The sequence below is a fragment of the Staurois parvus genome, unplaced genomic scaffold, assembly GCF_062004578.1.
Source record: "Staurois parvus isolate SC_StPar_1 unplaced genomic scaffold, SC_StPar_1.0 ptg000217l, whole genome shotgun sequence".
Taxonomy (NCBI): domain Eukaryota; kingdom Metazoa; phylum Chordata; class Amphibia; order Anura; family Ranidae; genus Staurois; species Staurois parvus.
Window position 1 is genome coordinate 7926627 of NW_028318013.1, and position 26127 is coordinate 7952753.

General features: G+C 42.0%; 1 protein-coding gene across 2 annotated transcripts in view; it reads right to left on the reverse strand.

Annotated features, from left to right (window-relative positions):
• Window positions 1-26127, reverse strand: part of LOC149460927 (multidrug resistance-associated protein 1-like) — a 382011-nt gene that overhangs the window by 106126 nt on the left and 249758 nt on the right. For both annotated transcript variants that reach the window (XM_089679079.1, XM_089679078.1), the window contains exons 17-19: window positions 24880-25056; window positions 16209-16376; window positions 8768-8942 (exon numbers count right to left, since the gene is read on the reverse strand). In XM_089679079.1, coding sequence (XP_089535205.1) covers window positions 8768-8942; window positions 16209-16376; window positions 24880-25056 — 520 coding nt within the window. The remainder of the gene's footprint in view (window positions 1-8767; window positions 8943-16208; window positions 16377-24879; window positions 25057-26127) is intronic.

Sequence of the window (26127 nt, forward strand, 5' to 3'; positions counted from 1 at the left end):
ACATGTTGGTATTTGGTACCCTCTAGAATTCCTCACTCGATACCTGGGTTTCAACCATTATGTTTTAGGAAGGAAGGGACAACTGACAACTTTTTGTCATACATGGTGGACATGTCCTGTAGTTTGAAAATTTTGGCTACATTTGTTTCAACTGATCTCTGAGCTTTTGGACTCTCCAATTCCCTTCTTGGCCCAACAAGCTCTGCTAAACCTTAAACCATCAGGCCTTTCCAAAGTAGCTTTCAACTTCTTCATGTTTTGACAGCAGCTAGAGTAAACAATTGCAAGAGCCTGAAAATCACCCACTCTCTCTCTCTTACTGAAACAATTTAATTATATCAGTCATGCTACAAGAGAAAACTGAAACCAAACTGACAGACAAAATGAATTAATGGCCATCTGGCAACCCTGGAGCTCTAAATTTTTCCCTACTGGCTTCAACCAGAACCTTTTAGAACTGTATTCAAAGGGGTGTGACATCTCCCCCCACCCCCCTAACATTTTTGCACCCATTTTTCTCTTCCTCTGTTAACAACCCCCCCCAAATATATTCCGTGTAAGTCGCTCCTCTGTCCCAGTCACCTTATGTTGTTAATGATGATCTCACCTATATATTTTCACTAATAACCTGTCTACCCATACAATATTCTGACCAATGCTCCTACTTCTTTGTAGGTGATCATTACTTTTTTTGTATTACCTCAATACCATTCTTAATGAATTGCTACTATTAGCGATATTACTTTTTTTCATTTTCTTTACTGCTGAATCTTGAAATACAGTATCTCACAGAAATGAGTACACCCCTCACATTTTTGTAAATATTTTATTATATCTTTTCATGTGACATCACTGAAGAAATGATACTTTGCTACAATGTAAAGTAGTGAGTGTACAGTTTGTATAACAGTGTAAATTTGCTGTCCCCTCAAAATAACTCAACACACAGCCATTAATGTCTAAACTGCTGGCAACAAAAGTGAGTACACCTTTAAGTGAAAATGTCCAAATTGGGCCCAATTAGCCATTTTCCCTCCCTGGTGTCATGTGACTCAGTGTTACAAGTTCTCAAGTGTGAATGGGGAACAGGTGTGTTAAATTTGGTGTTATTGCTCTCATTCTCTGATTTGTTCCTGAAAACATCTGAACTCCACCTGCACCGACCCTGGCTTGTCTCTGGATTAAATTTCAACCTGCTTCTTATGCTGAACTGCCTCACCATTACCGACCCTGGCCTGGACCCAGACTACTCTCCTGTCTACATCTCTCCTGCCTACAAGTTACTGAACCGGCATGCCTGACACTGCCTGTCAACCTGTACTCGACTATCTGACAGAGTGGCTTGTGCCTGCTGTCTGCCTACTGGTGACCTGTTACATTCTCCACAGCCTGTCATCTCTGGTGCTCAGCAACCACTGTCCAGTCTGCCTCTGGGAACAAACAAGATGACAAACCAGCATCTGTCACCACAAGAACTGTCAGGCATTCATGCAATTCCACGCTCTGGAGCTTCCTGCTACCTTACCAGGGCACCTGAGCCGGAGGTGTAAGAGAAGCCTAGCTAAACTTATTATCAGTCTATTAAAAAAAATGTTCACTTTGCATGTCTCAGCATTCACAAAAAGGTTAAAAATACAACCTGTAATGTTTATAATGTGAGTTTCCATTATTCTCCTTTTGCAGGACAACAGTAACTTTCTCTAACATTAGATCCAAACTGGACTAATGTAACTATGTATAAAATATCTATACATAGAACTCAACTTTAGGCCTTTCTGCTGTCCCACCACATTCATTCATCTGGGGTTCTGGAGAAACAGTAGCATGTCGTGTACCTATGCTACAACCCAACCCCAAGGGCCTGTTAACACATAAATGTGCACTATAATGCATAAAAATGCTTGAAAAATGGATGCGCGATGCTTTCTATTGACATGTGTTGATGTGCATCGTGCATTTTAAAGCGTGTTGATGTGCATTTTTATGTGCTTTAAATTGCCATGCATTTTCAGATTATTTCCTCTCCCATTAGATCTTTTGAATGTTTGTAGGCTGAGAGAAGGAGTGAGGGAGAAAAATAGAGAGACAAAGATGAACACGTTTTGTTTTGGAGAGTCATTGGCAAACCGGGTGTCTAGCATAACAGGAGATTGGAGGATGAGGAGATTGGGAAAAGCCAAAACGGTGCTATTGAGTTCATCCATTGCTCAAACAACATGAGAATAAAGGGCAGTTTTGGACTTTATACCAGGATGTATGATGTCAATCATCTATTATTTTTCTTTTTTTCTATAAATATAAATTTTTATTGTTTTTCTTATTTTTTGACTGAACAAATAGTGAACACGCAGAGTAAGAACAAAGAGAAAACATGCCACATTCACACAGCATATGCACATTCAGAGAAGAATAGCAAATTATGGATCATTGCAATTAAAGGACCAACTATGAATACACTGTCACATGTATTGATCCATGTACATCTCTTAGCGCAAACAATTACATATCAGCAAGTGCTCTAAACTAGAATTAGTCTCAGTCACTCACCTATTTCTAAAAAGCCTGCAAATGAGACACCTCTCTAGCCAGCTTTCCACTGCACACTATCTACTTCCCCTTTAAGATGGCTGCTGTATAGGTCCTTGTAAGGGACAAAATAATAAAAAGCTTTTTTTTCCTCAATAGACTTGTATTGCGTTAATGTGCATTAACATGCGCTGCATTAAAATGCATACAAATCATTTTAATGCAAGGCACTGCACATGACACCTGTATTGTGGTGTGAATAGGACACATAAAAAACAAATTGTTGTCTTTGTGGTGACCTGCATTCCTTCAGTGCAGTAAAACGAAGGCCACTGCAGTATGTGTGAACAGGGACTAATGCAGGCCATAGATGGGTTGAAAATCGGCCGATTTTTCGGATCGTTAGTGGGCTAATTGTTCGGCCGTTTTTCGGTATTTTGGCAGGTTTTCTTTTATCGGTAAAGTTGGAAAAAAATCGGCCGATTTTCGCGCCAATGATGGGCAAATCGGCCGATCTTTTTACCGATAAAAAAATCTGCGCATGAGCAGTGAGCTGCAAGAGGAAGACAAAAAGAAGAAAAAAAAAGAAGAGGAAGAGGTAGAAGAGGAAGAGGATGAAGAAGAAGAGGATGAAGAAGCTGAAGAAGAGGATGAAGAAGCTGAAGAAGAGGATGAAGAAGCTGAAGAAGAAGATGAAGAGGAAGAGGATGAAGAAGTAGAGGAAGAAGAGGATGAAGAAGAAGAAGAAGAGGATGAAGAAGAAGAAGAAGAGGATGAAGAAGAAGCAGAAGAAGCAGAAGAAGAAGAAGAAGAGGATGAAGAAGAAGCAGAAGAAGCAGAAGAAGAAGAAGCAGAAGAAGAAGAAGAGGATGAAGAAGAAGAAGAAGAAGAAGAAGAAGAAGAGGATGAAGAAGAGGAAGATGAAGAAGATGAAGAAGAAGAGGAAGAAGAAGAGGATGAAGAAGAGAAATTCCAGTCCGGCAAAAAGTGTCCCTGCAGAGAGCTCCGCTATTTCTTTGACAGTTCCTTGACATTTATAGCGGTTGCAACAATGTATCTATTTGTTTCCAAATAAAAACATCTGTATCCTAAATGGATACAAATAGATACATTGTTGCAACCGCTATAAATGTCAAAGAACTGTCAAAGAAATAGCGGAGCTCTCTGCAGGGACACGTTTTGCCGGCTGTAGACGGGATGAAAATCAGCCGATTTTTTTGTACCGTTGCTGGTAACATCGACCGCTTGAACGACCAATTTTTCATTTTTTTTAAAGAAAAATCGGCCGATTTTCGACCCATCTATGGCCTGCATAAGGCTTACTATTATTGCAGCTGTCCTGAAACTCATTTTTTCAGCTGTGGATTTTCTGCTTCTCATTCATTCGGTTATGGACTTGCAGCAGCAGTCCGATGGAACACACAGCTCACACAGCTGTAATGTCGTAAGGTCTTTAGTTGTTCAGAGACTGCAGTTTTAGGGCAGGTGCTAATAAAAGTCTAATCACACACAAAATAGGGCAGCCTGTCCATATAAAACACGGCAAACTGCAACCTTTGAATATTTCTATAAGCCAGAAGCTTCGGCAATTCCCTCCCTGTTCATTCAGTCTCCTATTCAGAGAATATTTAATGGCCCCTTTAGTACATGACCAGTAATGTGAAAGCTGGTGATTTAGGTTTTTCTGTAGCAAAACATATTAGCTTTCTTATTCCAATGGAACGTGCTTTTTTTTTAAAAAATAAACATATTTATTTTTTCTGTACATATAATAGTGTCAACTGTATCAGGCACGAGGCAGTAAGTTCAGGTACTCACCTCACAGAGGTGATGTCTACATGGAATACCAATGTGTGGGTGAGAGAGGAGGGTTCAAATGGCAGTTTCTGAATCACAGAGAGAAACAAATTCAGATCCCTCAGAGCCCCAGAGGAACAAACAGGGGGAGCTATAGTGAAGAATGCTTATACACAGATCTAAATCAGGTAATTATTGGTCTCTGAAACAAAATAAACAGAGCAGAAACTTTATCCTTTGAAAGTACTAAGAGGAAAACGCTGGTAGAGAACCAGCTGTCAGAAGGAAAATACTTAAATGTGAGTCTCTGGGCGTCCACCACAGGAGTTTCTCTGTGGATTGAGTAAAGTATGCCTGACACATTCGATGGTAGAGAACAATGATTGCAGGCATAAGCCTTTCTAATTTTAAGCATCATAGATCCCAAGATGCTCTTGGATCTAAAAAATCCAAGCCACGCTGTTAAAGCCAGTAACCATAAAGGAAGAATACAAATTGGTCCTTGAAACATGAATGAGCTCCAGATGATCTGGAAAGTCCAAAGCAAAAACGATCACCCTCCAGATCCTGCATAGACAGGAAAAGTTTTAGAGAAAAGACAGGGTATATCGATCCCGCAGAGTCAATAGAGCATCAACTGTGACAAACCTATATATTACTGAACCTGGGGTTCAGAATATTCTATAACACTTGGAGGTGCAGTAACAATTCTGTTTCCTCCCTGATGGCTAATAGCAACTGAATCTGGATAAGATGACCTTACATCAGGATGGGTCAGAACTGTAGAGACCTCCAAATCACCTGTAGTTTCAGGATGCTAATGGAGATACAATATTTCTCTAATAGCCAAGTTCCCTACACTGACAGGGTGTCTAGGACCCTTTCAAGGCCTGACAGTCTGGCATCCATCATACAGATCCTCCAAAAGACAGGAAGGAAAGACTTCCTCAGTTTCAGAGCCAGACTCCTGAGCCACCAAGCCATAAACAGATTGACTAGTCCTATGATGAGATAATGTTATGTTGAAAAGGCCTGGAGTGAAATTGGGTGAATGGATTTACCTAGAAGGTGACTTCAGGTCTAGAACTCTCATCAAAAACAGAGAACTGGGCAACAACTGGATAGGAAAAGTCAAATCAGGGACTGGAGAAAGTGAAATTTTTCTTGAGGAATGATCACTTTAGTTTCAGTTGTGTCTCAGATTAGACTCCAAACAATGAGTGGGTTCCAGTGACGATATCTGAAGGTTCAGAGTCCAGCCAAAATGCTGCAGCTTCTGAACGGTCAAAACCACATTGTTGGTCAGAGCCCATGGTAGCGGTTTCCTCAACACAACATGAGGTTGTCCAAGTATCCCACAATGGGGAAGCCACAAGAGTGCAACAGAGCTAATTCTAGGCTAGCACCTTGGTGAACACATGGGGAGCAGGCATGAGGAAAAAAGGGCAGGGCAACAAACGGTTTTGTGTAAGAGCTCCAAAGCAAAACAGAGGAAATGCACATGTGCTGAAAAGAAGGAGATAAGCAGGTATGTGCCGCCCCTGATGTCCTCAAAAGCAAGAACGTCTCCCTGGTGAAGAGTGGCAATGACAGATTTAGTGTATTACATGCCGGATTTATGGATTCAAATAAAGATAATCAGTATTTTGATAGAGGCCCCATGCCCCCTTTGAATATAGGTTGTAATAAAACCCGTGAAACCTTTCTGCCACAGAACCTTGGGGCAAGGACACCCTCATCCAGAAAACCTGAGATGGCTTGATGGAGAACTGCTAATCTATGGGTAACACAAAGTTTGGAGGTAAGAAAACAAGGAGGTGGCAGATAGTGAAACTCCAGTTTGGAGCACTGGGCACCTCCTGCACCCAGTCATCACAAATGCACATAGTCTAAGGCCTCATGTACACTGCAGCTCAAAAGAAGCTGCTCCTATAGGTATTTTAGCTTTTCGTGTTCTCTGTCTGGTAACTCCTCTCCATGTTAGCTTATGTCCATGCACATTATAGGCATTTTCAGGAGTTTAGTGGCAGGGGAGTTTACAGGCAGAAAAAACAGACTCAAAGGGTTTGGAGAAGCTTCTTTGAGCTGCAGTGTGCATGAGGCCTTAAAGTGTTACCAAACCCAGGACCCAGCATTCGCTATATCTTGTCTGCCACAGTACACAGAACATGGAAGTGCAATTATTTTAGTAAATATAAACTGCTAAATACCTTTTCTCATCAGCAGTTAGAACAGTCTTGTGACTTCAGCAGAGCACTGGTTAAAGTTTGTCGGAGGAGTTTTCTTTCTGCTCTAGGAGGATGCAAAACCCCGAAACCTCTGTCTGGACAGTGCTGATTGGCTCTGTGCTGATCACATGCACTCTCCCAAGAAAAAAAAAACCCTCTTTAGCAATACACAATAAACTGAGCATGTGCATGTGGCTACGGGTTCAGTCTGTCTTATCAGGTGGACATTTGAACGAGGAGGGGCAGAGAAAACAGGATCAAATGGCCTTTTAACACAATGTAGAGGATTAACCCTTTAGGTTCTACAGTGAGTGTAACAAGCATGCTTTATTGCATGCTTGATTTTACAGTTGTAGGTTTAGTAACACTTTAACCTTCCCTAAAACGCTACAGAACTCTTGTAGGGGGAAAAAATGTGTTTAAGCTTACAGTGTGCATGAGGCCTAAGTGTCTGCAAAAGTTAACAAAAACCCCTCTCTGGAAAGTGGGCGTGCTCCTTCACGCTGAGAAAAAGCAAATCTGTGTGTTAGATCTGGTCAGTGGACTGAGAACAAGGCTTGGAGAATCTGAACGAGTAATTGGAGAAGCTAAAGAAATGTTTCTCAACAAGTGGAAGATTTAGCAGCCTATGCCCTAGGCTTCTTCTGCTTAGGAAGATGAGTGCTCTTGCTGTCTATATCACCAAAGATAAACAGTATCTAGAATCAATCAGAAGAGACATCCCTTGCAGAACAAATGCTTTGAGTACAAGAATTCCACAGTCCAGCACTGTAGAGGTGCCCATGCATGTGTACTCACATTAGAACCACACCATAACAATACCAACACAACTATAATTAGAAATTACAGCCATTTTTAAACGCATGCTATAAGCAGATGAGACCAGCTACCCATAGTTTCTCCTAAATTTGTAATGAAATCAGAAGAAAGGGCAGACTTAGTGATATACTCAAGGATAGAACAACGGTGGCCAGAAATACAGCCTGAAGAAAGAGCTGTTGATTTCACTAGTCAAAAGGGTAACACTGACAGCCACAACAGCAAAAAAAACAAAAAAACAAAAACTAGATTTGGGCATAATAGCTGCAGACTGAAATTAGTTAGAATTATTCTTAATTCAGAGAGGGCATAGAATCAGACTGGGTAAGCTGGGTGAGAATTGTGATGTTCTAAGGCTGATATGAGAGAATACAGCCATATCACTGAGAGACAAAGGTTCCTGATTCAACACGGTAAGTCTAAGTAAAAATAGAGAGGACTTCCCCAAGTGGCCAGCTTGCAAACCATAACCCAGCATAGGTCTGTGAGTGACCTACAGAGACAGGGACAGGAAAAACTGCCACAGGTCTGGACAAAACTCCATAAGGAATTCAGGCGTACATGTCTGGCCTGGTTAGTGGAGTCCTGTGTGAACTGGAACAGACAGGCAATTGCTGTCAATGGCAGGACTGTCACAAAGAGAACACTTGCATAGATGATGAACTGGAAACCCATGCTGCTTGGCTAACTGGAGAACTGTGAATGATTTCCATATCCGGCCTGAATCTACCAGTAGTTGTAAATGACTGGAAAAGCTTTCTGAAATTCAGGGCTGTCACAGAGAGAACATTTAGTTGGTAAAGTATTAGTTAGAAAGTATAAGTTGGTAATACTTTCAGGATTTTGCATATCTGATTTAAATCTACCAAGCAGCTGGTAATAGTAGAATAAATCTTCTAAATGAACAGAAAACAGCAGAGCTGAGAAAAATACTTCCACTCTTCTGAAGACACTATTGTTATATGAAATAGACAGACTATGTAGAGCAGAATCTTTAGTCCCTGGTGGCCCCCAACATTCTCTTCATGTAAAAGTCACTATAAAATAAAGAGCGAATAGCTAGATAACTGTAAAAAAACATGAATAGTCCAAAATTAATTGTTACTTTTGTCTGAGCTTTAGATTTTCAAAATTGTATTATTTTTAGGAATACTTGCCAAAACTTTTTTTCCTTTTGAATAAAATGTGGAAATTAAAAACATTTTCTCAATGGGCCACAGAAAGCATAAAAAAGCTGCAAACTGTTCAAAGCATTTACTATCCTACTAATAATAATAATATTGATATGATTAATACTACTGCCCTAGTTCAATAAAAAACATGGCAGAGATCCACTTTAATTGTGATTCACACAACATAGGTTAGTTAAAGTATCATTTTCTGTGCTTGCGCCTCACCTTGTGCATTGTTCTGCTCAGCATTGGCGTATGTACGCAAAAATTCTGCAAAAGCACCATCCTGTTCCAAAAGAGCCTGGTAAGAGCCAATTTCAGTTATTTTGCCATCCACCATCACGACAATAGAGTCCACTTGTGGCAAGTAACTTACTCCATGAGTTACAAGTATACGCGTCTACAGAAATAATTAAAAGCTATAGTTACAGTCAGCAAGTGCAATTTAAATACCATCTAACACAATGAAACAAAGTACAAATGTTAAAATACAGTAGTCTGAGCTGTTATTATTATTATGCAAATAAATGCACCTTTTGGCTTTTTCATGGTAAAAACAATAGTATATGAAATTCTAATACTAAACTGCCGTTAAATGTATATAAAACAATTCATAAGTATACACCCCTTTCTACCCGAACTGCTCTAGCTGTGTCAGTTTAAAGGCTGAGTTCACCTTTTGGACCATGTTACACGTTGCACCCATATTTAGGGTGTAGCATGTAGCATGCTCCAGCAGACCCCCCCTCCCCAACCCCCTGTAACAGCGGGCGTGGATCCTCTCCTCACACCCGCTGCCACTTTTCAAAAACAGCTTGACTGAGTGGGGCTCCGCCCATACAGCTGCACCTTTCATTCACAGCGATCTGTGAATGAATGCACTACAAGTCCCATCTGCCACTGCGGCAGATGGCTTGTAGTTTCCAATGAACTATGAGAGTGCTGATGAGCGCACTGATAGTTCATTTACAAGCCCTGCAGCTTTCAGTCAGCTCATACAGAGGTATGGGATGAAAGCTGTAGAGCTTATCTGCAGAAACCTGACATTGCACCCATGATCCACCGATCACAGGTGCAGCTTTGCAGGCTTCTGCGGGGAAAAAAATTATAAATGTAAATTTTTTTCTACAAAATATGTGCATTTATTATTTTTTCCCCAAAAGGTGAACTTTAAATAGATATAGAAACTGGCAAAAAAGCTGCTAGGACATCACCTGCAGAACACATCCCTCTCCCACCATACCTCAATTTTGTATCAAGCAATAGGGAGACAATAAGAATAGGAGAGGGACCTGTGTCACAATTAGGGATGCACCAATGTATCGGCTGAAGAGTGTGTTATCAAAATTTTGCCAACAGGAAAAAGGGTGCAGATAATGGCCTCTGAAAACGAGCAATTTTACCTACGAATTGGCCACGTTTTTACCACGGTTAGGGTGTGTTTTTCATAGTTCATGTGACTCAAAAACTGCAACATGTGCATTTTTGATGTGTTTTCAATGCATTTCAAGCCTGGTGCACACCAATGCACTTTGCATTTTGTCTGTTTTGCAGCGCTTTTGCACGGAAGCTTTTGACACGGTTTTTTGATGCATTTTGTTTCTCTGCCTGCTTCTTGGACAAGTGCTCTCCTCTACAGACAACTACTCTGCTATAACCACAGGTAATCTTTTCTTTACCCTTTGTTTAGATAGGCTGTGAAAATGTCTCACGCATGTGGTATCGCCACACTCAAAAGGAGGATCAGAATATGTTTTGTATTTTTTTCATTTTCTTTCCACATTTTTCAAAAACTTGTGGAAAAAAAATGACATGTTCAAAAGACTCATCATGCCTCAAAAAATATACTTTAGGGTGATACGTCACAAAAAGAAGTGTGTAATTTATGCCCCTAGAATGCTTGAAGGTGCTACTTAGATGTTGGGCCTTTTTACAGTTAGGTCCATATATATTTGGACACAGGCACAATTTTTGTTTTTTTCAGGTATTTACCAAAACGTATTCAAGCTATAGTTATATAATGGATATGGGATGAAAGTGCACACTCAGGTTTAATTTTGAGGGTATGTACATCCAAATTGGGGGAAGGGTTTAGGAATTAAAGCTCTTAAGACTTAGACTTTGCCAAAAAACATCTAAAAAAGCCAGACCAGTTCTGGAAAAGCATTCTTTGGACAGATGAAAATTAATCTGTACCAGAATGATGGGAAGAAAAAAGTTTGGAGAAGGCTTAGAACAGCTCATGATCCAAAGCACACAAAGTCATATGTAAAACATGGTGAAGGCATTGTGATGGCATGGGCACGGATGGACAATGATCCAAAACACACTGCAAAAGCAACCCAGAAGCTTTTGAAGGAAAAGAAGTGGAATATTCTGCAATGGCCGAGTCAATCACCTGATCTCAACCCGATTGAGCATGCATTTCACTTGCTGAAGGCAAAATTAAAGGCAGAAAGACCCACAAAGAACTGAAGACAGCTACAGTTAGAGCCTGGCAAAGCATCAGAAAGAATGAGAAAACCCAGTCTTTGGTAATGTCCATGTGTTCCAGACTTCAGGCAATCATTGCCAGTAAAAGATTCTCAACAAAATAATAAAAGTGAACATTTTATTTATGATTATAGTTATTTGTCCAATTACATTTGAGCACCTGAAAATGGAGGGACTGTGTATAAAAATGGTTGCAGTTCCTAAAATTTGTAGTTGATATTAATGTTCAACCCCATGAATTAAAGCTAAAAGTCTGCACTTCAAAATCATTTGGCTTTTTTTGTTTTAATTTATTCTGGTGGCATACAGAGCCAAAAGAATGAAAATTGTGCATGTGTCCAAATATATATGGACCTAACTGTATGTGGCCAGGCTGTGAAAAAGTCTCACACGTGATATCGCCATACTCAGGATGAGCAACCACCTGCATTTTGCGGTGTAATTGCAAGTATGCATATGCTGTGTGTGATAAATAACTTGACAATTTTGTGTTTAAAAATAAAAAAAATGTATATATGTGTATATATATATATATATATATATATATATATATACACACATACACACATATATATATATACAGTTGCAAGAAAAAGTATGTGAACCCCTTGGGATTACGTGGAGTTTTGGATGAATTGGGCATAAAATGTGCTCTGAACGTCATCTAAGTCACAACAATAGAAGAACACAGTCTGCTGAACATAATACTACACAAACATTAGATGCTGCCATGGTTTAATTGCACATAACATGTAAACATTCACAGTGCAGGGAGGAAAAAGTATGTGAGGCCCTAGCTTAATGACTTCTCCCAGAGCTAATTGGAGCCAGGAGTGAGCCAACCTTGACTCCAATCAGTGTGATGATATTGGATGTGTTGCTGACAGCTGCCCTGCCCTTAAAAAACACACACCTGTTTTGGGTTTACTGGTTTCAAGAAGCACTGTCTGATGTGAACCATGCCTCGCAGAAAAGAGCTCTCAGAAGACCTACGATCAAGAATTGTTGACTTGCATGAAGCTGGAAAGGGTTACAAAAGTATCTCCAAAAGCCTTGATGTTCATGTGTCCACGGTAAGACAGACTGTCTACAAATGGAGAAAGTTTAGTACTGTTGCTACTCTCCCTAGGCGTGGTCGTCTTGTAAAAATGACTGCAAGAGCACAGCGCAGAATGCTGCATGAGGTAAAGAAGAATCCCAGAGTGTCAGCTAAAGACCTACAGAAATCTCTGGCACATACTAACATTTTTGTTGACACATCTACAATAAGGAAAACATTAAACAAGAATGGAGTACATGGGAGGACACCACGGAGGAAGCCATTGCTGTCCAAAAAGAATATTGCAGCACGTTTGAAGTTTGCAAAAGAGCACCTGGATGTTCCACAGCACTACTGGCAAAATATACTGTGGACAGATGAAACCAGGATTGAGTTGTTTGGGAAGAACACACAACAATGTGTGGAGAAAAAAAGGCACAGCACACCAACATCAAAACCTCATCCCCACTGTGAAACATGGCGGAGGGAGCATCATGGTTTGGGGCTGCTTTGCTGCCTCAGGGCCTGGACGGTTTGTTGTCATTGATGGGAAAATGAATTCCAGAGTTTATCAAGACATTTTGCAGGAAAACGTACGACCATCAGTCCGCCAACTGAAGCTCCGCAGAGGATGGGTGATGCAACAGGACAATAACCCAAAGCATACAAGTAATTCAACAAAACAATGGCTGCAACAGCACAGAATACGCCTTCTGGAGTGGCCCAGTCAGAGTCCTGACCTCAACCCGATTGAAATGCTGTGGCATGACCTTAAGAGAGCAATTCACACCAGACATCCCAAGAATATTGCTACACTGAAACAGTTTTGTGAAGAGGAGTGGTCCAAAATTACTCCAGATCGTTGTGCAGGTCTGATCTGCAACTACAGGAAACGTTTGGTTGAGGTTATTGCTGCCAAAGGAGGGTCAACCAGTTATTAAGTCCAAAGGTTCACATACTTTTTCCTCTCTGCACTGTGAATGTTTACATGTTATGTGCAATTAAACCATTGCAACATCTAATGTTTGTGTAGTATTACGTTCAGCAGACTGTGTTCTTCTATTGTTGTGGCTTAGATGACGTTCAGAGCACATTTTATGCCCAATTCATGCAAAACTCCACGTAATCCCAAGGGGTTCACATACTTTTTCTTGCAACTGTATATATATATATATACACACATACATATATATATACACACACATACATATATATATACACACACACATATATACACACACACACAGCTTAAATTTCACATGAATTGTGGGAAAAAATAACTTCAAAAAACTCACCATGCCTCTTATTAAATACCATGAACAGTCTACTTTCCAAAAAAGGGTCATTTGGGGGGTATTTGTACTTTCCTGGCATGTTAAGGCCTCAAGAAACGAGGCTGTCAGTACATCAGGCGTGATTATAGACGCTATGACTTTCACACAGACTAAATAGTATCACCTGATTTGAGTTATTTTTACCAAAGAAATGTAGCAGTATAAATTTTTGCCTAAATTTATGAAGAAAACAAACTTCTTTGCAAAATTTGTTTATAGAAACTAAAACAAAAGTGTTCTTTTTTCAAAATGTTTGCTCTTTTTTCGCTTATATCGCAAAAATAAAAAACCCAGTGGTGATTAAATACCACCAAAAGAAAGCTCTGTGTGAAAAAAAAAAATTATAAAAGTTTTGTTGGGGTACAGTGTAGCATGACTAATTGTCCTTCAAAATGTGAGAAAATTGATCTGGGCAAGAAGCGGGAAAAGTGCCCCGTATTGAAGTGGTTAAAAATGCAAAGTTTTCAATGCATTTCAGGCCTGGATCACACCAATGCAGTTTGTGTTTTGTCTGTTTTGCAATGCATTTTGTGTTTTTGACGCTTTTTTTATGCATTTTGCCTTTTTTGTATTTTTTGGGGGGGCCAATTTGTTTCTGGCCAGATTAAAAATGCAAAAAGCAGCAAAAACGCAACACGTGTGTTTTTGATCTGTTCTCAATGCTCTTTTTTTTATTTTCCTTTTTATTTTTGATCAACTTTTCGCTGGGCAGATTAAAAATGCAAAATGCATCAAAAACACATCAAACGTGTGAAAACTGCACTACATGTGTTTTCTGCAGCGTCTCCATTGAAGTCTGTTGAACCAAAAATCCACTGTTGTCATTAAAAAGTCCATGTTAAATGGACTGTAGTGTGTTTCTGCAAGAAGCACTAAAAAATGCATTGGTGTGAACCCGGCCTCAATAGGGAGGTGCATTGTTTTTTTTTTAACTTGCCAAATATGCAGCAAAATGAGGCAAGCTGGATTTTTACCACCACGAGGGAAGTGCATTGGACCATTGTGAAGACATACATTGAGTTTAAAGGGATGCATTTTTTTGCGCTTTTTTTTTTTTCTTTTTAAGCGCAAAAGCACTTCAAAAACTGCATAGTGTGAAAGCAGCCTATTGGCCAGAAAGGTGCTTAAAATAAATTCAGATTCATTTAAATTCATGATATTAATTTAAACATCGAATATAAACACAATTATATATAAAAAATATATTAAAAATAAAACAAATTTGTCTGTTTCGGCCTAATGAATTCTGAATTTTTGGTTTCCGTTTCAGTATAGAACCTTCATTTTGGTGCACCACTAGTCACAATCTATACGGATATCCTAAAAGGATTTTACTGGAAGGTAAAAAATCCTATTTTCTTATTCATACAGTAACAGATATAGGTTCATTAGTCTTCTGTAGGGTGAGCAACACTGCAAAAACTCCAAAAGGCCCACACAACAGGTCAAGAAGTGCTCAACAGAAGCGAAGAGAGCAGCCTGTAGCAACTAATGCCTGAAACTGGTTTAAGAACAGGCCTGAACATTCACCTAATAAAACTTAATGAACATGTGTACAGAAGATCAGGTGGCAGCCTTGCAAATTTAAGAAACAGATTTTTGATGATGAAAAGCCCATGAAGCACTAAAAGATCTGGTAGTGCGTCTTAACAGTAAAGTTAGGAACTCTATCTTTCAGAATACAGACTTAAACTATGACTTGTCTAATTCACCTATAAATGGTGGGGCAAGAAGCAGGAAGCCCCTTGTGAGAGCTCTCATGAAAAACAGAGAGGAAATCGAATTGTCTAAAAGAGGCAGTGACCAAAAGATACTGTATATTATAACGACATGCACCAAATCAAGACTGTGGAGAGAAATTTCCTTTGCATGGTTCAGAGTAGCACATAGGAAAGTATAAACAAAATCCTCGTTAAGGTGGATGGAAGAGAGCCCCTTAGAGTTTTCGGTCAACCTTATCCCTGTGTAACACTAGAAAAAACTCTTTACAATATAAGGCAACTAACTTAGAGACCATCTGCCCAGAGACGGTATCAACAGCAAAGGACACCTTGCAATAATATGGAAATATTCCTAATAGGTTCAAAAAGAGCTTCTTATAAGCTGAAAGAACCAAGGTTAAGGTCCCACTGAAATAAATAGAAAAGAACAAGAGGAAGAGATTGTCATTATATTTGGTAATCTGGGATCTGGAAATTTCACCCTGGAACTGTATAACACCTTGCTGATAACAACATGCCAAGGGGGGGGGGGGGAGGGAAGGGAGGGAGGAGGAGGAGGGAAGGGAGGGAGGGAAGGGAGGGAGGGAGGGAGGGAGGGAGGAGAAGAGAAAGAAGAAAAGAAGAGAAAGAAGAGAAGAGAAAGAAGAAGAGAAAGAAGAATTCCAGTCCGCTATTATATTTGACATTAAAAAGTATTGCAGCTGCAACAATGTATCTATTTGTATCCGAAAAAACTCATCTGTATCCAAAATGGATAAAAATAGATACAATGTTGCAACCGCAATACTTTTTAGTGTCAAATATAATAGAGGGGCTCTTTGCAGGGACAGAAGTAATTAAATGTCGGCCGTAGACGGGAAGAAAATCGGCAAATTTTTTTTACTGTTGGTGGCAACGTCGGCCTTTTGACCGGCCAATTTTTTCGTGTTTTTTTGTTAAAAAAACAGCCAGTTTTCTCCCCGTCTATGGCCTGCATAAGGATCTCTTTACTTAATTCATGGAGTTTTGATGGATAGCCTTTAGGAAGAACTACCTTCTTATGCAAACAATACATATTACATATAATATACAATACTTACCTTATCTTTAAGTAAGCCTTTAGGCCCGATGACCTTGTCAAAGATGTGCTTTCCAACATGAGCATCTACAGCAGATAGAGGATCATCCAACAAGTAGACATCGGCATTGCAATAAACAGCACGGGCCAGGCTCACTCTTTGCTTCTGACCTCCTGATAAGTTCACACCCTACCCAAGAAAAAGACAAATAATTTTAAAGCTACGAGTGAAAATGCAAAATTATGTTAAAGAAGATTTCACCTGTTTCAATGCACATCAAACAGCCATTTCCCTGACTTTAAAAATACATTGCCACATTGCTCTGTATGGGCATTGAGGTCTATCTGGCCATGTAACCAGCACAAGCATTAATTGACACTCTAGTTTTCATTACCACCAAGGATGCGAACAGAAATGGGCTATAAATATATCTGTGAGAAATGTAACAATTGCCCAACTGATTAGATGATTGTTTTCTATTTAAACTCAGAACTCTGTGTAGTAGCTCTATTTTTAACTGCCCCCATTTTTGGTCCACCAATAACTTTAATTAAAGCATACATTGCACTTGGATATTAAACGGTTTATATTATTATTATAATACAGTATTTATAAAGTGCCGATAGTTCGCTCAGCGCTGTACATTACAAAGGGGGACAGAACATGTGACAGAACAATAACAATACAATGCAAAACATGAGGGGATTGAGGGCCCTGCTCTTTCGAGCTTACAATCTAGGAGGGAGGGGATGGTGGCACAGGAGGAGATAGCTGTGGGGGATAAAGTGGTAGGAGGAGTGGAGGAGGTTGGCAAGTTAGCAGGGGGTGGGGTAGGCTTCCCTGAAGAGATGGGTTTTCAGGGTGCGCCTAAAGGAGAGGAGAGTAGGTGATAATCTGATGGGTTGGGGCAGGGAGTTCCAGAGGATGGGTGACACCCTGGAGAAGTCCTGGAGGCGGACATGGGAGGAGGAGACCAGGGAACTATAAAGAAGGAGGTCTTGTGAGGAGCGGAGTGTGCGTGCTGGGTGGTACTTGGATATTAGGTCAGTGATGTAGTTCGGGGCAGTGTGGTGGACGGCTTTGTACGTCAGTGTTAGGATTTTGAATTTGATCCGTTGCGCAATCGGAAGCCAGTGGAGGGATTGGCAGGGGGGGGGGGGGTGGCGGAGATGGAGCGGTTGGAAAGGTGAATGAGTCTGGTACTCAGGATCGACTGAAGTGGAGATACCCAGCGGCGAGGCAGGCCAGTAAGGAGGGAGTTGCAGTAATCGAGTCGTGAAACGATGAGGGAGTGGATGAGCTGTTTAGTGGTTTCTGGGGTTAGGAACGTGCGGATTTTGGCGATGTTGCGGAGGTTGAGTCTGCACGAGCTTGTTAAAGATTGGACTTGGGGCTGGAAGGATAGGTTGGAGTCCAGAATGACACCTAGTACTCTGGCCTGCGGGGCGGGTTTGATGGTGGCGTTGTTGGACATGATGGAGAAGTCAATGGGGGGTGGTGTCCGGGCTGGGGGGAAGACAAGAAACTCGATCTTGGAGAGGTTCAGTTTAAGGAAGTGGAGCAACATCCAGTCTGATATGTCGCTCAGTAGGTGTGTGATTCGGGCAGAGACTGAGGGGGTGCGGTGGGGGGTTGAGAGATAGATTTGTGTGTCGTCGGCATATAGGTGGTAGTTGAAGCCGTGAGAGTGTATGAGTTGGCCGAGGGAGGAGGTGTAGATGGAGAAGAGAAGGGGCCCAAGGACGGAGCCTTGAGGGACCCCAACAGAGAGGGGGAGGGAGAGGTGGCAGCATTATAGGTAACGCTGAAAGAGCGTTGTGACAGGTAGGATGAGAGCCAGGAGAGAGCAGAATCTCTGAGGCTGAGGGAGTGTAGTTTTTTTTTTTGAGGAGGGGGTAGAGAGGTCAAGGAGTAGGAGCACTGAATAGTGGCCATTAGCTTTGGCGGTTAGCAGGTCGTTGGAGAGTTTGAGTAAGGCGGTTTCAGTGGAGTGTAGGGGACGGAAGCCGGACTGTAGGGGGTCGAGGAGGTTGTTGTCGTTGAGGTGAGAGCATAGGCGGGTGTAGACTAGGCGCTCGAGGAGTTTGGATGTAAATGGGAGCAGGGAGATGGGTCTGAGGTTGTTTGGGTCATTGGGGTCCAGGGAGGGCTTTTTAAGTATGGGGGTGATGTGTGCATGTTTCAGAGGGGAGGGGAAAGTGCTGGAGGAGAGGGAGAGATTAAAGATGTGGGTGAGGGAGCGTAGGATGGAGGGGGAGGGAGGTCGTAGGAGTTGTGAGGGGATAGGGTCGAGGGGGCAGGTGGTGAGGCGGGCATCAGAGAGGATCTTGGAGACTTCCTCGATGGTAGTAAGGTCAAAGGTGTGAAGTGTTGGGGGGGCTTCAGTATGAGGAATGAAGGGTGGGGTGGAAGTGGAGGTCAGAGCAGTGGCGGGGCCGTGGGAGAGGGGTGATGAGGGAGTAGCTGAGTGAGGGGGAACGGGGTTGGAGGGAATTTGAGCAGCGACGAAGTCCCTGCGGGTTATGTCGAGGGAGAGGGGGGATGAGGGGGTAGCTGTGCGAGAGGGGACAGGTTGAGAGGGCGTGTGAGTTGCGGCGATGTCCTTGCGAATTGTGTCAATCTTGTTTTTGAAGTGATTGGCAATCTCAAGGGCAGTGAGTGAGGTGCTGGGTGGAGGTGGGGGTGGCAAAAGTAGAGAGTTGAAGGTGGAGAAGAGTCGGCGAGGATTGGAGGAGAGAGCCTTGATGATGGTCAGGAAGTAGGCTTGTTTGGCTGCGTGGAGAGAGGTGGTGTAGGTGTGGAAGGCAGATCTGTAGCGGGTGAAGGCTTGTTGGGATTTGGTTTTGCGCCATAGTCGCTCCAGGGCACGACTGTGTCGTTTGAGGGTTTTGGTGTGATCAGTCTGCCAGGGCTGGAGCGGTCGGGGTCTGATGTTGCGTGTGGTTAAAGGCGCTAGTGAGTCAAGGGCTGTTGACAGCGCGTTGTTGTAGGCAGTCATAGCCCTGTCGGGGCAGGACAGGGGGAGGATGCTGTCGTGGAGTTGATCAGCTGCAGAGTGGAGGGGGGCAGGGTTAAGGTTGCGGAGGTTACGGCTGGTAGTAGTGTGACATTTGGAGGGGTAGGCATTGGAGGACAAGGAGATAGAGAAGGTAATCAGGTTGTGGTCAGAGAGAGGGAAGGGGGTGTTAGTGAGGTTGTGGGGAGCGCAGCGGTTGGAGAAGACGAGATCAAGGATATTACCGTCGGAGTGGGTGGTGGATAGTATGCACTGTGCAAGTGCAAAGGAGGAGGTTAAATGGAGGAGATGGGATGTGGCCCGGGTTGTGGCCCGGGTTGAAATCCCCAAGGATGATGGTGGGTAGCTCAGAGGAGAGGAAGAAGGGTAGCCAGGAGGAAAAGTCATCCAGGAAGCGGGGTATGGATGCAGGAGGCCGGTAAATCACAGCAATCTTCAGGGGGGTTGGGGAGAATAGTCGAACGCAGTGGGCCTCGAAGTAGGAGAAGGATAGGGAGGGGGGGTTTGGGAGGACTCGGAAGGTGCTCAGCGGTGACCGGAGCAGACCAACCCCACCACCTTTACGACCATTGGGCCTGAGTGAGTGGGTCCAGGTGAGACCTCCGTAGGAGAGTGCAGCAGGGGAGGTAGAGTCAGTGGGCTGGATCCAGGTTTCCATAATCGCTAGGAGGTTGAGGGAGCGGGAAACAAAGAGGTTGTGGACGGCGGTAAGCTTGTTGCACATCGATCGGGCGTTCAGGAGTGCACATGAAAACGGGGGAGAGATTTTAGGGAGCAGGGGAACAGATACTAAGTTGCGGGGGTTACGGCAGGACGTGGAGGCGGGAGGGTGTTGTGTGGGTGAGGGAGGTGGTGGAGGGCCAGGATTCGGGGAGATGTCCCCAGCGGTTGGGAGGAGAAGGGTGAGAAAGGTGGCATGGGAGCGGGATGTGCAGGAGCGTGAGAAACTACTAGTGGAGGTGTTTGGGTCAGTGGGAGAGTGGAGAGGGTGGTGGGTGCCGTAGAGGGGTGAAGGAAGCAGTGAGGACACGACATACAATTGTTTGGGAGGAGCAGAGGGATATAGTGAATGGATTTTGGGAACGGAAGAGAGGAAAATGAGGAGGAGTGGAAGAGGCATTTTGTGAGGTGCCCAGGAGGGCGGATAGGAGTGGTGAGAGGCTTGGTTGTCGATAGTCCAGCGGGTGTTTCCCAGGGTGTTTGCTTGCAGTCTGTCCAGCATGCAGTAGAGTTTCTTGCTGTTGTTGTGTCTTCCTGCTGCTTAAGTTCTCCTGCTTTAGTTCAACTGCTGTGTTTAACTGCTTCTTCTGTGCACTCCTTCAACGCAGCACTCAATCAAAAGCAGCACCCCCATTAGAGACTGTGCCCCCCCATCAGTGATCCCCCCCCATGAGCTGATCTAAATTTATAGGGAGATGCTCAAATGAACATTCAACTCCACCAAATTTATATATCCAAATTCTAACAAAAATGTGACACATGAGAACTTGAGTATAACGTATTGACATTGATGTAGGGCTAAAGGGAAATGCTTTTTTCCCCATTATGGATGGAATACGGAAAGGTTATAACCTCTGTGGTATTGGGGAGATTAAACTCAAACGGTATGTGTGTTTACAATGAGTTGCGCCAATCCAAAACTGTATTTTAAAGCAGGGCAACCCACTTTTATTCAATAAACAGAAGGTTCACTTGAACATTTGCCCCCGCAGGGGATTCTATCACACCAATATGCAGAAACAAAAATACCTAGCCACCTGGCTTGCTTGTTGGCAGCACCACTGCTCCTCTTACCAGTCCCTCTGACTGTGTTGTCTAGCTCTCCTGTCTAGCTCTTTGGAGTTTGGGAGCAGTCTCCAAACTGGAAGCCATGAGCTATCCTCAGACCTGAGTATATAACCATCCTGCACACCTGTGCACTCAGACAGGTTTCAGGCAGCTGGTAAAACCCAGACAGAGGTTTGAAAGATCCAATCCAGAACTACAGAATCTGGAGAAAGTCAAAAACACAGTTTTCTCTGCACAGAAACATTCTGGAACATCGCATTATCCCTTAATGCGAATCCTGTGTCACATGTTACTATATCCTCATGGTGACAGGGTCTCTCCCTGTCACACCTCTGACAGTTTTTTGGTCATATATCTCTAATAGGGGATATTTCCTTTCACTTCCTATCTCATACACAAAACAGGAAGTGATAGAAAAACATCTAGGCCAATGTGGTGCATACAGTATATTTAAAAAGGAACCATAGTTTTTACAAAGTAACTACAGACTTGTTACTTTAACTTCTATAGTTGTAAAGATACTTGAGAGTTTACTAAAAGACCACAGAGATGAGTTTTTGGTAGAAAATAATATTTTAAACAATAGTCAATATTGATTCAAGAAAAAACTAAATTGTCAAACAAATCTGATTTCCTTTTATGAGGAGGAAAGCAAAAACGTAGACAAAAGAGTTGCTGTGGATATAGTATACTTGGATTTTGCCAACGCATTTGACAGTGTTCAGTGTTGGGACCCTTACTTTTTAAATTATTTATAAATGATATAGGGTCTGGGATAAAAAGTACCCTTTCAGTGTTTACAGATGATCCCAAGCTATGCAGTGGAATAACATCCTTACAGGATATCTCCAACACACATGCCAACCTAAACGCACTAATTAATTCGGCAACTAAGTGGCAAATGAGATCAAGAGGGGGCAAGAACATACATGCATTGTGCATTCTGGGAGGAGAACAGCTTGGGAAGTCAATGGCAGAGAAGAATTTGGGTGTCCTGGAAGATCATAAACTTAATAATAGAATGCAATGTCAAGCTTCAGTTTCCAGAGCTAGCAAAATCCTTTCTAGTATTAAAAGAGCTATATACTGCAGAGAAAGAAAGACATAATTTTTCCCTTGTACAAATCATTAGTAAGACCTCATCTGGAATATGCAGTTCAGTTTTGGGCACCAATTCATAAAAAGGATAGCAGAGAACTGGAGAAGGTGCAGAGAAAACAACCAAACTGTTAAGAGGAATGGAAGAGCTCAGCTATGGGAAAAGGATAGCTGAACTGATATGTACAAATACACAAGTGGTCCACATACTGAGCAGCCGCACTGATTTCTAAAGTAGAGCATGCACTGCTTTTGGTGCGATTTGTATTGACATCTGTGTCAGATGTCTTGCAAATCGGCGAGTCACCCGACTTTGAAATCATGTGACTTCACTGTAAGTCGCGCGATTTCAAAAGCACATTCCTTTGTATTAAATGAAAAACAAATCAAATACAGAATGATATGCCAAAAAATCTAAGTAAATAATTCTCGATTATTCTATGCACCTCACATAGGTACAATATAAATATAAACAAATACGTATATATAGATGAAACATATGTGATAACACGTGCAAGTACAGTGCAAGTACCACACTGATTGAATCAAACTATCAAAGTTTGATCTGTGCTAAAAAAAAGTCCAATAAGTGGGTGACACCACTACTGCAACTCCAACACACGTGAGAATAAAGTGAAGTGACTCCTGGTGCAGAAAATCCAAAGGCTAGCCTCTCACCTCCAGACTTCAACCCGTGAGGGTCAAAGCGTATAGTGGGATCAAACCCTCAGATCTTTCCAGCACACACTGGTCTCCACTGGTCTGCTCTGCCCGCACACAGATCTCCCTCTCAGGGGGTCAGCACTCAAGCAGTGGCTCCTTTTATGGAGTATGGGTATGTGCCAGTAAAAACAAACACAATCTCCCATAGCGTAGTAAGTTTTTTCATGAAGATCCAAAAAATATACATAAAGATTGACTCACATCCATCCTCGTTTACTAACAACTTCAAACCCCCATGCTTTGGGTGTACTCTGCATGGGTATATAGAAATCAAGGGTGCACCAAGATGGCCACCACGCCGGAAGTGTATCACCACGTCAGGCCGACGCATTGCGTCACAATGTCATGTGACTTCCTCAGGGCAAGAAATTAGCTGATCTTCCTTCAAAATGCAATTAACTAACAATAATATTACTTTTGACTAGCATAGTGGTTCAGAGCTGAATGGTGCATAAAATGCATGTTCTATCTGTAAATAGCCAATGTAACAGTTGAGAGTCAAATCATTTGTTTAGTTCTATAAAGATTTTAAAAATCAGATATTTTCACTTTGTTGACTAGAGACAAAGGAACAATGCAAGCGTATTAAAAACTGAATATTTTTAGATCTTTAGAAGATACCCAAAGACTTTAAGGTCCTATTCACACTTTTCATTTTTCAAATGTATGTGTCATAATGTGTATTGACCAGCATTGTCATATTTTTTTTAAATTGATTTCAATAGAAAATACATCTAGTTAAAAACAATGAAAACAATGATCTTCACAAGGGGCATTACTTACCATAAAGTGTGATGTGTCCTTTGCACTGCTGTCTCCTGGTTTAGGTGAAATCTCCCTCCTTTGAAGCCTCCACATTCCTCCGATGTGGCCAGAGTTAATAAAGCCCAACTATTCCCGCCATTTCCTCCCAGCTCCTCCATTCATTAAAGTCTTACTACATCTTCTATGAATGAAACCTGATCTATGAATGGAGGGGGCGAACCTTTCAATCATCCGCCCATACTCCAGTCATAGGTACTGTTTGATTCATAGAAGCAGTAGTACAGTTTAAATGAATGCAGGAGCTGGGTGGAAACTGTGGGCATAGTCGTACACTCTTGTTGAGTACCTGTGACAACTACATCACCGCCCACTCCTGCCGTACCGGAAGATTACTTTGGAAGGGGGGGACTTTGGAGGATGAAGATGTAACCTAAATCAGGAGACAGCAGCACAGGGGATACAACACACTGATAATGTTCCTTGTGCTTAACCACATAGCACCTACGTCTCATGCTTTGAGTGGCTATACCGGGATGACGCCTGCAGCTAATAAGCTAATAATGCTAATAAGCATTGGAAATGTTACTGCCATCACAAGGGATGTTTACATTCCTTGTGATAACAATAAAAACGATCAAAAAATATTTAAAAGTTACAGTGTAAAATTAAATAAATAAAAAAATTAAACCCCCCCCCCCCCCCTTCCCATCATGTAAAGGCATACGCACGTGTTGGTATGTAAACAGAGATCATCCCCCACATGTGAGGTATCAACCTGAACATCAGCTCGAGAACAGTAATTCTAGAGCAAGACCTTCTGTAAATCTAAAGTGGTAACCTGTAATGGCCTTTAAAGTGTCGCCTATGGATAATATACTTTACATAGATTGTCTCCACTGCACAGGCATATGCAATTTTAAAACGTGACGTGTAGTATTTATTACTCGGCGTAACATCATCTTTATATTTTACCAAATAATTGGTTATTGCATTCTGTTTTTGTACATTAAAATTCACTAAAGTGTATTTTAGAAAAAAAATTTTTTTTGAAAAACTGCTGTGCAATTATGACACAACTGTCATAAAAAAATTACAACACCCACAAATTTATTCTCTGCGGTCTCTGCTTTAAAACGTTTAATGCTTGGGGGATCTAAGCAATTTTCTAGCAAAAAAATCGATTTTTTCATGTAAACAAAAAGTGACAGAAAAAGGCCTGGTCCTCAAGTGGTTAATTTTTATTAGTAATTTATTTTTAACTAAACTTACGCCTTAACAGCTTAATTTAAAATAAATGTTTACCTTCTCCCCAATTTCTGTTCTGTCACCTGATGGCAAGATCTCCAGATCTGGCAGCAGAGCACAGGCTTCTATAACTCTCTTGTACAATGGTTCCTTGCATTCTCCACCAAATAGAATGTTATCTTTCAGAGAGGCATTCTGAATCCATGCTTGTTGAGCAACGTAGGCAATCCCACCCTAATGAAAAAAGCAATATAAAGGGCGAGTCCAAACAAAAACACAAGTTTTCAGCATTATGTAGATAACATAGGCATGAGTTATCCATCAGCACTCTATATCCCTCAAACTAGCTGAACCATTTCTGCACCTGAACCTGGAAAACTTCAAGCCATATAGGTACACTCCTCAAGGGTAAAAAAAAATGGCAATTAAAGAAAACTTGTCCTCCAATCTAAAACTAGAGATGCCAAGAGCAGGTACTTGAAGTTTTAGTGTCACTTGCAGGAGTAGGACTATAGGTATAAACATAAAGGTCTGGGCTATTCCCTGCTGGTGGCAAACCCCACATCTACTAGCACAACCAAAGTTGGCAGATAGCAGTTAAAGGAGAACAATCCAACTACAAACAACAACGTCATAACTAGAAGAGTGGGTTCTGTATCCTTCAATGAACACCGAGGAAAACATTTTATGATCAGTACAAAAATCCTATTTTCTCTTCCATTCATTGGAGAACACAGAAATACATCCAAAAAGCATGTCCACAGATGGGTGGGCACGTTCTGCAATGGGGGAACCAGAAGCCCTAGGAACATGCCAGCCACAGCTGTGATTGACGTGTCAATGAAATGCCAAAACACAACCCACATGCCCGCAGATAGTCCAAACAGCAATCCCTGTAGAGCCAGTAGTGTACCCAGGACCAAAAGGCTGTGCCCTTTCAGTGCGCCTGCCAGCTCCAGCAAGCGTAGGCAGAAATTATATCATCAAGAGCGAAAAACCCAGTGGTAGCTTCCAGCTGTAGAAGCCACAGCCTCATTCACAGAATAACCCTGTTCACAGTTTAAAGTGATTCTAAAGGCATGAAGGTAAAAACATTCAGTGTGCAGCTCCCTCCCTTAAGCCCCCCAATATATACCCAGGTCTGATCTTGATCCAGCTATGTGCATGAGATCCAAGGCTTTATTGGGTCTCTCCCTCCTCATACACAGCAGCGGGAGCCATTGGCTCCTTCTGCTATCAATTTACATCCAGTGAGGAGGGAGCCACGGTGGGGCCAAACCAAGCTCTGTGTGTCTTATGGACATT